Source organism: Cynara cardunculus (assembly GCF_001531365.2).
Source record: "Cynara cardunculus var. scolymus isolate 2C chromosome LG 12, CcrdV1, whole genome shotgun sequence".
In the NCBI taxonomy this organism is placed as follows: domain Eukaryota; kingdom Viridiplantae; phylum Streptophyta; class Magnoliopsida; order Asterales; family Asteraceae; genus Cynara; species Cynara cardunculus.
This window is the reverse complement of record NC_037539.1, coordinates 6,078,549-6,093,944: the sequence shown is the minus strand read 5'-3', so window position 1 is coordinate 6,093,944 and position 15,396 is coordinate 6,078,549. Positions and strand designations below refer to the sequence as shown.

Genomic DNA, 15,396 nt, shown 5'->3' with positions numbered 1-15,396 from the left:
ATATATATATATATATATATATATATAGGGGCTGCTTCAAATACTAACCAAAACTATTATGCAAACTATGTTAACCCGATCTTGATCGTTCATTTTCTCATCAAATGATCCTTATTAAATGAGACTATAAAAATAATCATTTAATTAATATATTAATTGAGATGCCTATGAACAACGGTTCAGATGGTACTTTTGTAAAAACATCGCATGAACACGGTGAACATTTATATGAACACGGTGAATGTTCATGGACATTACATGGATATGAACACCATGAACACCGTGAACATCGGAATTACCTCATGATCAATTAGAGGGATCTTAAAAGATTTGTAACTCCCAAATAATTATTGGGGAGTTACATAAAGGTCAAATTACAAAATGACCCTTGTATTCAATTTATAAGTTACATTTGAACATAAAGTAAAGAAAGAATATGATTGGTTGATGTTGGTTAGTAGAGTTAACACAAAAAAATGAGTTAGTATTTGAACCACCCTATATATATATATATATATATTATGATCTAAAGTTCTTGTAACCATCCAAATTATACGTTATATGTAATCTATAGTTTAATATATTTATTATATAATAAATAAAATGTTAAAAGTTGAATTAAAAAAAAGGCGAATTATGTCAACCGTTATAGATTTTCATCTGGCAATCGGTTATAACCGCGATTGGTTAACCGATTACGTATTTTTCATGACCGAGACCGGTTAAAGGCTCAGTTGGCTAACCAATTGGCCCATCTCTATTAACGACAATATACTGATCTTAAAAACGGTAAAAGAAGAAAGAAATACCGACCTGTATTTGTGCCATTTGCCACCTCTTGTGTCATTTTGCCGATTGATTTTGTTTCAAGATTTCCAAATCTTGTATGTAGATATCGTTATGATCATATATCTTTTTCGCGTAATAAGACCCCTTTTTGGGTCGAAAACTACATATCAACACGTAGATTCGTTCTTTGAAAGCTAAATTTGTACGTCTGAATCATAAATAATGAATATGCTCATAAAAGATCGTTTTTTTATCAACGGGTTTGGAATTTGAAATTCAAATTTGAGTTGCGGGGAGACGTTTGGTAATCGAGTGGGGATTTTTTGTCGAAAATGAGAGAGGAAAGGGGGAGAGACAGAGAGAAGAATTCGGAAAGCTGATAAAAGATGAACGTTGTTGCGTAACAAACTAACTTTTTTAAAATTATTTATTGGATTAATTTATTTTAATTATATACCGTTCTTTTTTAAAGGAAAGATTAACGATAGTATGAATAATTGTATTGCGATAAAAGATCAGCTAGCTCAATTAATCATCGATTGCGGATATAATTGAGGGGTCAGGTTCACGTGAGACAGAGTTGTTTTTGTGAGGCACGTGAGACACGATTTTTACACTTTAAGTTCACAACAAAATGTTGTGAAGGTAAAAAAAGCCGAATCTTCACAGTGTAAAAATCTTGTCTTATGTATCTTACGAAAACAGTCTTGTCTCACATGATCCCAAGTCTATAAATGAGGGTGTAACTACAGACCACGGTACTTTGAATATGGAGGTTTAGGCTCGGCAGTTCGACAAGCCATAACATCTATTTTTTAGATCCTAACGGTTGATGAAAGATTTCTTTTGTTCTCCTCTATCTACATCTGCATCTATATCTATATCTATATATCTATATCTATATATGTGTGTGTGTGCGTGCAGTGTATGTGGATTTGGGATCGAACAAGAGTTATGGTCAGAATGGTGAGAATAGGTATAACCATTGATACGTATGCATTAATTTAAAATGAATTTCGATGAGTATATGCATCAATTTATATATACTTGCATACATAGAGAATATGCATTGGTGAATATATTCTGAGAAATTTTTATAATGCATATGCATAAATGAATATATGCTTTTCACCATAACTCTTATTCTCATTGGTAGACAACCCTATAAAAATATGTATATATACGGTCGTGTCCAGGGAAAACCGTAAAATAAAATGAAAAATTGAGAAACACCCCTAATAACCGTTCATTTTTACCGTATGCATATGTGCATACAAGAAATTTGTCCATGCACACGTGCATAGAAATCAAGAAAAATTCTTCAATTACTTGTAACCACATGTGCATACCATATAAATAAACGGTTATTAGGATGTTCCTCAGTTTTTCATTTTCCTTTTGAGAGTTTCCCTGAAACCCCTCCCCCCCCCCCCAACACACACACACACACACACACACACACACACATATATATATATATATATATAAAGGAACGATCACATGAAAACCACTCCAATTTGTAAAAACCGTAAAAACTACTCTCATCCGTCGTTAATCTTATGAAATTTTTTCATGAAATTGTTAATCTTATGAAATTGTTTCATATAATATTTTTTTTTATGAAGTTGTTTCATATGTGGTTATGAAATTGTTTCATATACTAATTAATGAAATTTTAATGAAACTGTTTCATGTATTTCTCTAAAATTAAAATAATGAAGATAATAATATCCATGATTAACACCTTCCACAATAAAAATGGTTAATCAACCTCTCATAATTACAAAAAAATTGAAAAAAATGAAAAATTATGATTGGTTGAATGAGGTTTTCACGGTTTTTACAAATTAAGTGGTTTTTATTTGAACCCACCCATATATATATATACACACACACACTATAAGAGTTAAGGTTAAATTACAAACTTAAGTTCCATTGTGAACCAGGTGACAAAAGAGAACATGTCATGTGTTCAAGACATTCACAAGATATTCATCATGAATGCTGTAAAAGATCACGTTCATTATGAATGGGGTCCATTATTCATGATGAACGGAAACAAATGGGGACAGATGTCATACTCTCCTTTGTCGCCCAGTTCACAACGAAAAACAATTTTCCAACTGAATTTTCCAACATATATACATACATATATATATATATACATACATATATGTATATATATACACACACATACCAAACAAGAAATCAACCATAATTGCAAACCTTTTATTACACAAGAAACCACATTAGCCTAAAATAGATGGGAACCTGTGTAGAACAATCAAATAGAGGCAAAATCAAGGGACTTCTTTCCTACATGAGCTTCACCAAAGAAGTTATTCATGTAATCTCTAAATATGATTTCTTTATATCGAGCCAACCCGTCTCGAGCCACCAGCTCAGCTGCGGGTCCCACTTTTGCCACAGCCAGCGGGGATATGAACAGCGGGACCGACACTCGTGACTTGACGCTCGTGGTTAGTACTCTGTGTTCTGCACTTTTATACCTCCCATTGCTGAAAATCTAACAGAAAAACACCCCAACCACCAAAATTTAGACCAAAAGTATTGGTGCTTTTTCCCGATCTTGGTGGGTACCCGCTCCGTTTAGGGACGGGCATTACTCATGTTTCTAAAACCGGGCCGAGTATTCCTCACGTTTCTAAAACCGGGCCGGGTAAACCATTCCCGACCTGGGTGTAGATATGTGTATGTGTGTATATATATATTATGTGTGGGAGATTTAAATAAGAAAGTTAAATATCGTTAGAAGGTAAGAAGGGAAGGTTCATATGTGAATCATTGCAAAATCCATTTGAAGCTATATATCTGAACCCATATCAATAATCTGTAACATCGGTTCTAAAACGAATTTTCAAACAGATTTTTTTTTTTGTAATTTTTCAATGAATTCACACATGAACCTTCCTTAACCATCTTTGTTGAACTTCTTATGATATTTAGCCTTCTTATTAAACCGGCCCTATATTATACAATATATATATACACACACACACACAGAAAGAGAGGAGGGGAGGGAGGTTCAGGCGATAACTCCAAAAAAATGAGGAACATTTGGTAACCATCCATCTGGATGGTCTGAACATGTACATACAAGTAATTGAAGTTGTTTCTTAGCTTTTATGCACGTGTGCATATTATGCCAGACAAATTGCTCACAAATTACTTGTATGCATATATGCATATCGTCCAGATGAACGATATGTATATATACAGGCGGTTTTCCCTTTTGTTAACCGCTTTGCTAACTACGTCCTCCTAGGCCTACCCCTCCTCCTCATGAGACCGCGATTGTATGGTACACTTATACATAACACATAGTACAAGTAATTATGTGGGCATGAAATTTAACCTGTAGCGAATCACCAATGTTGATGACCAAGGCACCATGGACAGGCGGAATCTGAATCCACTCTTCATTTTCGCCTTTTTTCACATATAATCCACCGATATCATCTTGTAAAAGCACCGTTAGCATGCCGAGATCCGAGTGGCACCCCACACCGATGGTTAGCTCGGGGTTCAGGCAGGCTGGGTAGTAGTTCATATTGACCACCCTTGAACCTACAAGACTATTGAATCTTGGATCATCTTGTTTTACTCCTAGGTTCCCAATGAGTGCTTGTAATAGCTTTTTCACCATCTCCATTGATGTTTTTACGTACTCGAGTACCACTTCCCTACAAAAATGCGTAAAACATCTGCGTAAATACTGGCTATTTTGGGAAGATGCTCTGAAAAGTGGCTAAAGAGTGAATTTGGTTGTTGGGATTGGCTATTTCAGTCAATTTCCAGGCATTGAAATTAAAAGTTTAAGAGAGAGAAATAATATTTTATCAAATGCAGTGAATGCTCTAATAATACAACTAATAGAGTAGCTGGTGTAGTTGGATGTAATTCTTTTATATAGATTTTGATTTTTGATACTCTGTTTTAGAAAAAAATATAGCATATTTGTTGGTGATGCTCTAAGATGATCAAGCAAGATAAAAATTGCAAACAAACAAGAAAATAGCTAATCTATGACTACTATGGGATTCTAGGGGATGTTTGTTGATTTTTCATTGAGTACTGTATGGATAAAACTATCTCTGTGCATTAATCCGTCTGTATACATAGGAAATGTTTTTGTTTGGAAGGGTTTTTTCCTAGAGGGAAGGACGTGTTTTTTAATTAGCAGGACAGGTTTGGAAAAAAAAAACTTGGCTTTCTGTATAAAGCTCCCCCTAGAAGCTTACTGAATAAGCTACTTTCTATATTATTAAGCCACTACCAAACAATCATATATAGCTAACTGAATAAGCTTCGAGTCTCATTAAGCTGCTAATAAACAAGCCCTTACTTGCATTCGTTAGGCCAAAACTCAAGAGCATCAGCATCATTGGTGTACATCATGCTCACATAGTCTTTCCACTCCAAAGACTTCTCTTTCTCAGGGGCAAAGCTAGTCCCATACTCGACCATGGGACTAGGGTTGACCCCCTTGAGATACACAGCCTTCTTTTTGGCCGGTTGGCCGAAAAACGAGTGGGCTGCAACCTTAAGCGACTCAAGGAGCTCCAACGGCACACCATGGTTCGCTACCTGAAAGAACCCGAGAGTTTCAGCAGCATGGACAATGGCTTGGACCACTTGGTCATGGTTAGGACCATCAAGCTCTGATAGATCAATGGTCATGTTTTCAAGCGACGTAGCTTCATCTTGCTTGCTGATTCGCTTGTCGGGTGGCTGGATGTACAGACCGGGAACTTCTGTAAGGCCCGAGTCCACTAGACCTTTGATACCATTCCCTTCTTTCACTATGAAATTAAACAATGAATTCTCATCATTGAAGGATGGAGCCATTTGAGAACTGCAAATGTGATTCCCAATTTCTATCTTGCCCTTAGCATCTCAATCAAGCCAATAAATAGTCTTCTCTGAGGCATAATCTATTAAATTTATGATCTTATTTAATTAAATCCACATACTATATATAGCCCCAGGGGCGGACCCACATGACTTCATGGTTCCGTCATAAGAGGAAAAAAATTACGTTTGTTGAAGAGGGCCACGGTATTGTTTTATTGAGTGTCATCATATAGTTCTTGAAAATGAAACGTTAACACCAGACTTTAATGGCTAAAATGGTAAATGTTCCCACTTTTGTACAGAATTCCCAGGTTTGAGCCCACTAGATGTCAAATTTGTTGTTTTTTAGCTTAAATTTTGGTGTTTTTTATATACCTCTTGTGTTTTTCAAAATATACGTAGACTGGACTCCAACATGGGTCTTTTCTATGCAAGGACAATGAACCAACCAATAAATCTAGACTAATATTGTGGAAAAAAAAAGTATAGATATTTTTTTATAGTCAAATTGTACCACCACGTGAAAAAAAACTTCTGGATGTGTGTCTACATAGCCCTTCATCCATTGTGTAGCCCTGTTTCTACATTGCCCTTCATCCATGGGTTTTCATCATAAATAACTACTTGGGTAAAGAAAAGGTATTACTTTTTAGCCACCTTTAAACTTTTTCTCACAAAATAGCCAAAAAACCTCAAGTTAACGCTCCAAAACACTTTTTCTTACGGTTTTTTACATCTTATGACGCACCCAGATGAAAAGTGGACCTACCGCATACATCAACTGAGACACTGCACCACAAGAACATGTTTTTACGCACAAAAAACAAGAGAAACCCGCCGCTTGTGGCACCGCAATAAAAAGTGTTTTGAGGATTGACTTGCGGTTTCTTGACTATTTTGTGAGCCAAAAAAAAAAAGTAAAATGCTGGGTACTACATCTACGTTACCTTTCATCCATTGCGTAGCCCTATATATGTATTTCATTCCATCCATCGGGTAGCCCTATTGTATAGCCCTTCATCCATTGTGTAGCTGTACACAAGAAAATAAGAAAGCATCTAAAGATTTCAGCATATTCAACAAAACCTAGTTCAGGCATTTTATCAAACACTTGGCAGACATCAACCAACAACCCATTTCATTGTCCACAAGAAAACAACAAGGCATCTAAAGATTTCAGCATGTAGAGCAAAACCCAGTTCAGGCATTTCATCAAACCCTTGGCAGACATTATCGAACAACCGCCATAGCAATGAGCTTTTAGTTGTTCAAATCCGATCCCGTTTCGAACAAATTCAGAACGCAAATCAGTGATCTCAAAAATGGCGATTGAAAATGGAAAAACAAGTGAACAGTCGAATTTTTTTTTTGGAAAAAGGAGAAGGATTTAACATCAAAAGCTAGAATTTTTAAGCAATTCAACAAAAAATTCGTTAAAAAATTTAAAAATTGAAAGGATTCCTTGTTTAAGGGATTGAACCCGACGTGAATCGAACACGCAACCTTCTGATCTGGAGTCAGACGCGCTACCATTGCGCCACGGATCCTCATGTTGTACCATTGAGTTTTATGCTATATATACATAAATGACTTAGGGGCCGTTTACCAAAATGCTTACCTGGTAAGTGCTTAACGTAAGGAGTCAAACACTATAATTTATTTTATTGGGTAAGATTATAGTACATCAAAACATATCCTATATAACAATTTACCTAGTAAGCGTTTACTCGGGTAAGAGTCATCACCATCACTTACCGGGTAAGACTCTCCATCCTTATCATCGTTCTTACCGGGTAAGATTTTTGGCCCTTTTCATGTTCATCCGGTGAGGAAAATTACACGGTAAGTACTTATCGGGTAAGCGTTTAGTAATGGAAAAGATATCAAGGAACATGTTTGAGAAAAACTTGGCCTTTTGTATGAAGTCATTTTCTATATCATTTTATTTTTTTAACCATGAGAGTCCGAGTCAGCTTGTACGCACCTCGACTAATACTAAAAACCCTGAAGTACAACGAAGAAAATCCCGAGTAGCCTTTCTATATATTTTTTTTGTAAGGGTGTCCGGGCCAAAGCCCGACTAATCCCCGGCAAATTTGGAGGCTAAACATGGCCTCACTTAAATGTCGTCAACACTCCTCTCCCAGGGCTCGAACTCGGGTTCATGACTATGCCATGCCCAAGCCTTTACCACTAGGCTGGAAGGTCTTTGACGCCTTTCTGTATTTACAAGTCAATAAGTAAGAAATGTGTGTACGTATTTAAAACGTGACAATTTTAGATAACAATATAAATGTTTAGACAAAAATACGTTACCTAAGATAAGAACTAGAACGAGGTTCATTCGACTTTCATACTATTTATCTGTAATAACGAACATAAATCATACTGTCGATAGATAATCCTAAAGACATAGGGGCATTTATTGTCGTAATGTGTATTTAATACACTTTGAAAATATAACGGTTTGATTTTCTTTTTTTTTTGGTAAAAAGAGCGGTAATATGTCGTTGCCTTAATTGCCCAAAAATAGGCCGGCGCTAGATTGAATATTTTGCGATATGAAACCGGTCAAACTGAATCACCCGTGACACTACTTTTCGGAAAATTGACTAAATTAGTCATGTCCTCGTCCCAATTCGTGAACTAGTTATTATTTATACAAATGTTTTGGGGCAAATTGCATGAAAAAATAATGTACTTTAACTTGATTTTTATTTTGGGTAACGTAGTTATAAAACTTCCATTTTGGTACCTAAGATGTAAAGTTTTAAACATTTAAGTACCCGGGTAACCTATTGATATGACGAATGATGTAGTATCTAACTCAGTATTATTTGTTGACATGGATATCTTAATCTGAAATTAGTTTTATGTATTGTGATTTATTATAAGAAAGAGTTAATGCTTCAAACGGTTAGCCGAGTAACTAAATGTTTAAAACTTTACATCTTAGGTATCAAAATAGAAATTTGAAAGTACGTTACCCGAAATAGAAATCAAGTTAAAGTTAAAATACATTACTTTTTCATGCAATTTGCCCTTTGAGAATCAGCTTGAAAATGTGTCTAAAAAGAAACGTAATGTAATATAATATAATGTAATGTAAGAGTTCCTCCAATAGATTCTTCAAAATTTATTCAAAATACAGATCCAAAATTCAAAATCTTAAAAAAGAAATTATATTTCACTCTAACAGTTTTTCTGTTTGAATTTACAACATTTATTATATTATTAAAATATTTGATACATTTTAACAAAAATATGATTTCTATTTTTTAAATATTTAATAAAACTAGGGGTGTAAACGGATCAAATGTTCAGCAAACCGTTTTTAAACAATTACGTAGGAAGACTGTTGACCTTCGATTATTTTAATAAAGGAATACGAGTAATAGTTTTCATTTGTTAGTTAAACGAACGGAAATTAACAATGGTTTTATTCATTCGTTTGCGTTTATGAACGTTTTCGTTTCATAAAGTCCATGGACAAATCACGAAGAAGCTTATTTTCTTAAGAAATGGATATGAAGAAAAATTGTTCATTTAGGTGCGTTTGGTGCGTGGACGAGATAAGTCAAGACAGACAAGAATGAGGTAAACGGGTGAAAGAATTAAGAAAGATTTTAGAGCTTTAATTTGATGACTGGTTTGGTAATTTAACAATCTTGTCGCATCTATCAGATTTGTGTTCCACCTATTTTTTGTTGAGCCCGGGCCTTTCAAGTCCGTTTTCAGTGAGAAAAAAAGGTTCGAACTTTCTTAGGTCAGCTTGGGCTTTCGGGTTAAAGAATAGCTCAATCGGGCTTTTTCAGGCCGGGCTTTTCGTGCTGAACCGTGCTTTTCCAAGCTTATGTAGGTCGGGTCTGCCCCAAAATTTCGACCTTGTCGAACTTTGAGGTCTGGCCCAGACCGGCCTTTAGGGTCACTTGGTTCGGGCTCTTTTAGGCCGTGTTTGGGCTTTTTTCTACATAACAAACGCAACATTTTGTGTTTGTGTTCATTCGTTTGTTCAGTTAAGAATTAAACAAAAAACAATAACTAAAACATTAAAATATAAAATATAAAATTTTCATTTTCAGAAACTTAACAATTCGATTTCATCATCACAAGTCTTTTATTACACACAAGAAACACCATTTGATTCAATGGAGGGATAAAGCTTCACAGGGAACTGGTATTAATATTACAAAATAGATGCAAAATCGAGCGATTTCTTTCCTTCGTGAGATTTCCCGAAAAAGTTGTTCATGTAATCTTCAAATACGAGTTCTCGATATCGAGCAACACCGTCACGAGCCACCAACTCGGGCAATGGTCCAATTTTCGCCACCGGCAATGGGGCGTTGAATATTGGAACCGACACTCTTGACTCGACACTTGTGGTTCGCACTCTATGTTCCGCACTCTTGTACCTCCCGTTGCTTAAAATCTTAGCATATAAACATCAAAAATCAAAGATAAGGCCAATGATTGTGAGAAGAATAAATATCATGAAAAGATAAGGAAAGGTTAATAAAAGGTTCATATGTGATTCATCGAAGAGATAGAGAAAAAGAAGAGAAATTTACGATTTTCGTCCTTGTGGTTTGTTAACAACTTCCATTTTCATCCTTGTGGTTTAGAAATTATGATTTTCACCCCTATGGTTTACAATTTATTGATATTTTCGTCCCTAGACTAAATTCCTACATTTAAGTACAAGGGACCAAAACAGTAAAGGATTGTAACCATAGAGATGGAAACAACAATAAGTTGTAAATCATAAATTACAAATCATAGCGATAAAACCCGCAATTTCTCAACCACAGGATGAAAAACTAATTTACTCAAGAATCTATTTGAAGATGCATATGTAAAACAAAGTTAAAGATTATTCATATAGGTTCACATATGCAAACAAAGGACAGCAATATCGAACCTAGGATCTAAAGGTAGGATGCACACAGATGTGTCATTTGTCCTAAAGAGTAGAGCAGTTGTTTCTTTCTGTGTAATTATACATAGCATAAAGTACAAACCTGTAGTGCATCACCAACGTTGATGACCAAAGCACCATGGACGGGTGGAATCTCGATCCATTCTTCGTTTGCCGATGACGAGGCTTCGCCTTTTTTCACGTATAATCCACCGATGCCATCTTGTAAAAGGACGGTTAGCGTGCCCATATCAGAGTGCCTCCCCACACCAACGGTCAGCTCGGGGTTTGGACACGTCGGGTAGAAGTTCATGTTCACCATCCTTAAACCTACAAGGGCATCGAGTGTTGACTCATCTAGTTTTACTTCTAGGTTACCGATGAGTGCTCGTAATAGCCTTTTCACCATTTCCGTTGACATCTTTATGTACTCGAGAGCCACTTCCCTACAGAATTACGAGGGTTATTTGGATAAATGACCTTAAGTGATTTTTCAATTAAAAGCATGACCCTTTTACAATTTTAGCTCAATGACCTTCATCTAACCTACCCTTGATTCAAACAATAAAACATCTTATCTAAAGATGGTGTAATAAGTTTATAGGAGGCTTTTGTATAAGTTTTTTTAGTACACTTCTAATACAAAAGCATCATATTAGCTATTTTACTAGACACTTTTGAGAAGTGTCCTATACATCTTCTCGTAGGACACTTTTTTTTATACACTTTTTTTTATACACTTTTTTTATAGTGTCATGTAAAATATCCAATACGATGTTTTTATTATAAAAGTGTCCTAAAAAACTTGGTATGGGGCCCAAAAACGTTTTAAAACATATTACAACACCTTTAGATAGGCGTCATTTTGTTTGATCCTACAAATTAAGTCTTATAGAGCAGTCTATTATGACGTTTAGGGCCTGTTTATAATGAGCTTAATGGGACTCATAGTTTATTCGGTAACCCATACGTGAATGTTTGGTAGTAGCTTAATGATATAGAAAGAGGCTTATTCAGTAAGCTTCTAGAGGGCAGCTTTATGCAGAAAGCCAAGTTTTAATCAAACATGCCTCTCCCAAACTACTTTCATCCATGAAAAACCCCTCCCAAACAAAAACCTTCTCAATCCATACAGCCCCTTAGATATTTTTGACGTCCAATAGACCCAATTTTGTTGTAGTGAATGTTCCCTCTGTCCCGGCAGAGAGAGAGAGAGAGAGAGGGGTTAGTTTCCAAGAAAACCCTAATAGCAAACAGGCGAAAATATAGCTAATCTACGACTAGTTTCCGGATTCTTACTTGCATTCATTAGGCCAAAACTCAAGAGCATTGGCATCATTAGTGTAAACCATGCTTACATAGTCCTTCCATTCCAAAGCCTTCTCTTTCTCAGGAACAAAGCTAGTACCATACTTGACAATCGGACTCGGGCTCACCCCCTTGAGATAAACCGCCTTCTTTTCAGCCGGTTGGCTAAAAAACCGGTGGGCTGCAACTTTAAGCGACTCCATGAGCTCTAAGGACACACCATGGTTCACCACCTGAAAGAACCCTAGAGTTTCAGCAGCATGAGCAATGGTCTTGACCACTTGCTCATGGTTAGGACCATCGAGCTCAGATAGATCAACGGTCATGTTTTGAAGTGCCACGGCTGCATCTTGCTTGTTGATTCGTTGGTCGAGTGGTTGGATGTACCGAGCCGGTACTTCTGTGAGACCTGAATCCACTAGACCTTTGACACCATTGCCATCATTCACAACAAAGTTGAACAGTGAGTATTCATTAGTGAATATTGTAGTCATTTGAGGACTGTAAGTGTTGTTTTACTCAATGTATCTTGTCTAAGTATCTCAAGGATGCCAATAAATAGTCTTCTAAATCATGATTTATTTAATCTTATTATGTCATTCTATTCATCATGTTGCAATTCATTAATGATATATTTGTTTAAGGCATGGTCTTGGCTTCATAAGTTGGCAATTATAATATTTCTTAAATCATCCACACAAACAGCTTTACAATATTGGGATGAAGTAAAATGGTGTAAAAAATGGGATTGGATTGGAGATACTCTTACCAACTATGTTCTAGTGCTCCAACAAGAGTGATTCAAGATAAAAGTCAAAACCTAGAAGTCAACTGTCCATATGGTGGCATGTTTCCTTTATATTCCATCTCTTGAATCAGGATGACCTCTACTTCTGAATTTCCCTATTTAAAACCTTTGAGATGCATTTGGTACACAGGACATAATAGAACAAGAACTTGTTGTCCCACGTTGGTTTGACATTTAGACCGAGGACTGTCCACCAAAATAAATGGAACAAAATTCAAGGAAATGGGACAAGCTCACAAGATGGGTAAATTACTAAACTACCCATGTCAAATTAAAACTTTAAAACCTTTCACAATTTTTTCAGTCGCCTACCTCACTCTCACCAGTGTAGTCTCATCCAGTCCTATCTATGTACCAAATGCACCCGTGCTCTCAAATATTCTATCTTCTGAGTGCTTCATTTGGTAGGAGAGATAAATGAGGGAATTGTTAGATGTTTCAGGTTTAAAACTTTAGAAGATTCATCACATGAGCACGGTCCCTTAAATCAAGATACGAATCATGGTTCTCATAGCATGTAGATGTGTGAATCCATGAGCGAATGAAACACATTTCAATAAGAATTTGCAAACAAGTAGAGTATCATACCACAAGAAAATAGAAGAGACCTCCGAAATGCATCCAAGAGATCCAAGACTGAAGCATATGAAGGCAAGACAGAACCTAGGTGGAACAAAAGTTGCATATAAGACAAGATTGGTAAATTACTAAACTACCCATCATAGATTAAAACCCTAAAACCTTCCAAAATACAATCAATCATTAATGCCCTTATAAAATGCTACTAGTTAAGGCTTTGAGCTCCTACAACTGAAGAAGGGGACATTGATCTTTAAAGATTGTGTCTAAAATGGCTAAGAAAATAAATAAATAGTTGGACACCAAAAAGCAACTTAATTTGAACCAAATTCAATTGAAGGAAGCAGCTCCATCCCCAATTATGTCAATTTCATACAGTTTATCAGCACCGCAAACACGAAGCGAATTGCATCAGCAGGGCAGGTTCAAAAAAAGCTGAGAACTCGGGAACCAACTATTCATGAATTACTCATAATGGATATATGTAATCATGATGAATGGTAATATTCATGAATATTTTAGGATTATTCATCATGAATAATTAACGCAATCGACGGTCTAGGTTCTCAAAATATTTATGGTTCTCCTTCAAACTTTCACCTGGCATCAGCATACTATGTCAAGCATCCTCTCCTTTGAGTAAATTCTCTTTTACTTCATTCCACATATGGGCATTTTTCGGGAACCTCTCCTTCATCTGCTGCACGAGCTCATTTGCTTCATGAACCCTCAAACTGTTGCCAAGCCCTTCAACAAGCAACTTCATAGTCGAAAAATTGGGAACCCAATCTTTCTTCATACTTTGCTTGCAAAACATCAACGCTGCTTCAAAATCACGAGCTTTGCATGCATAATTGACTAATGTAAAATAGCAATCACTGTCCGGTTTAAAGCCACTACTGATCATCTTGTTAAACAAGTTCTTGGCTTCATCCAACTTCCCTTCCTTGCAAAACCCATGAATCAAATGACAATAAGAAGCCGAATTTGGTTTCATCCCAGTTAACATAAGCCCATCAAGCAACTCTTTTGCTTCCATAGTTTTCTTAAGCTTACACAGACTTTGAATCCTAGTGTTATATGTTCCAATCCCTATAGGCACTTCTAGCTTCTTCATCATCTCCAGCACCTTCCCAACCTCATCAAGCTTCTCCTCCTTATAAAACCCAGAAATTAAAATACCAAATGTAGTTGCATTAGGCTTCCATTTCTTCCTAACCATCTCATCAATCACTGAATAACATGAGCTCGAAGAACCCGACTCACAAAAGGACTTGATCACAGTATTATAAGTATCAACGTTTGGTGTCACTCCGTATTTTTCTGGAAACTCAAGATAAACACGCTCCAACTCATCGTATTTCTTAGCTAACATGCAAGAAAACAACAAAGCATTTAAAGATTTGGCATTTTGAGCAACACCCAAGTGAGGCATTTTATCGAACAGTTGAAAGGCATTATCCAACAACCCAGCTTGACCGTAATAAACAATCGCGTGAGCAATGAACTTCTCGTTGTTCAAATCCGGTCGAGTTTTAAGCAACTCTTCTATGAAATCACGGATACCCTCAAAGTATTTCAAATCAGCAAGCTTTGAAATTGCAATTGAAAATGCTATGCGATCAAGATGTGATTCCGGTGTGAGTGAAGCTGCTCGGCAGATTTCGATGATGCGTTCTGGGTTCTTCTCCGTTTTAAGGAGAGAAAGAGCGGCGCGTGATTTCTCTTTGCTGGTGAGAGGAGTGGTGGAATCAGGGGTTAGGATTGACGAGAAATACCGAGCTTGGAATTGACGAAATAAAGTGAACCGTCGACAAGTACAAGTGTTCAGCAAACGAAGCTTGACGATGGAAGCCATTGATGATCAGAACCAACAAGCTGAGCCAAATATGGAGGTTTAATATCAGGAATTAGGGTTTTGAAATATGTGGTTATATAAATATTACAGATTCAGCCCCTCTAGATTTGTTATATTCATTGTATAAAGTATATGTGGTTTCATTTTCGTTATGAATTGGAATCCTAACACTAACTTCCGTTAAGATGTTCGGTTAAGAGTAAAGTTCAATTTCGGCCTGTAACTTTTGCAATTTTCAACGGATATCGTCCATAAACTTCA

General features: G+C 36.2%; 2 protein-coding genes, 1 non-coding gene and 1 pseudogene across 6 annotated transcripts; all 4 read right to left on the bottom strand.

Moving 5' to 3' along the window:
• LOC112522822 overlaps positions 1 to 304 on the bottom strand; it is a 2,887-nt pseudogene extending 2,583 nt beyond the window's left edge.
• A 2,702-nt stretch (positions 305 to 3,006) lies between these two features.
• LOC112522925 (feruloyl CoA ortho-hydroxylase 2-like) lies at positions 3,007 to 5,667 on the bottom strand. Its single transcript, XM_025132269.1, has 3 exons — positions 5,156 to 5,667; positions 4,166 to 4,493; positions 3,007 to 3,316 (listed from the first exon to the last, which is right to left on the bottom strand). Exons 1-3 carry the CDS (start codon positions 5,656 to 5,658, stop codon positions 3,074 to 3,076), a joined length of 1,074 nt encoding a protein of 357 aa, XP_024988037.1. The 5' UTR covers positions 5,659 to 5,667; the 3' UTR covers positions 3,007 to 3,073.
• Positions 5,668 to 7,139: 1,472 nt separating this feature from the next.
• TRNAW-CCA lies at positions 7,140 to 7,211 on the bottom strand. Its single transcript has one exon. It is a non-coding gene; the product is annotated as a tRNA-Trp (tRNA).
• A 2,533-nt stretch (positions 7,212 to 9,744) lies between these two features.
• LOC112522923 (pentatricopeptide repeat-containing protein At1g61870, mitochondrial-like) lies at positions 9,745 to 15,137 on the bottom strand. 4 transcript variants are annotated; one of them, XM_025132266.1, is made up of 5 exons: positions 13,878 to 14,578; positions 13,287 to 13,361; positions 11,882 to 12,314; positions 10,686 to 11,028; positions 9,745 to 10,096 (listed from the first exon to the last, which is right to left on the bottom strand). In XM_025132266.1, exons 1-5 carry the CDS (start codon positions 13,888 to 13,890, stop codon positions 9,851 to 9,853), a joined length of 1,110 nt encoding a protein of 369 aa, XP_024988034.1. In that variant the 5' UTR covers positions 13,891 to 14,578; the 3' UTR covers positions 9,745 to 9,850. The 4 variants fall into 4 exon arrangements, 3 of the variants coding, with proteins under 3 accessions (XP_024988034.1, XP_024988035.1, XP_024988033.1); XM_025132267.1 differs by lacking the exons at positions 13,287 to 13,361; positions 13,878 to 14,578 and having other exon boundaries at positions 11,882 to 12,390; XR_003070223.1 differs by lacking the exons at positions 9,745 to 10,096; positions 10,686 to 11,028 and having other exon boundaries at positions 12,238 to 12,314; positions 13,878 to 15,137.
• Between the last annotated feature and the right edge of the window lie 259 nt (positions 15,138 to 15,396).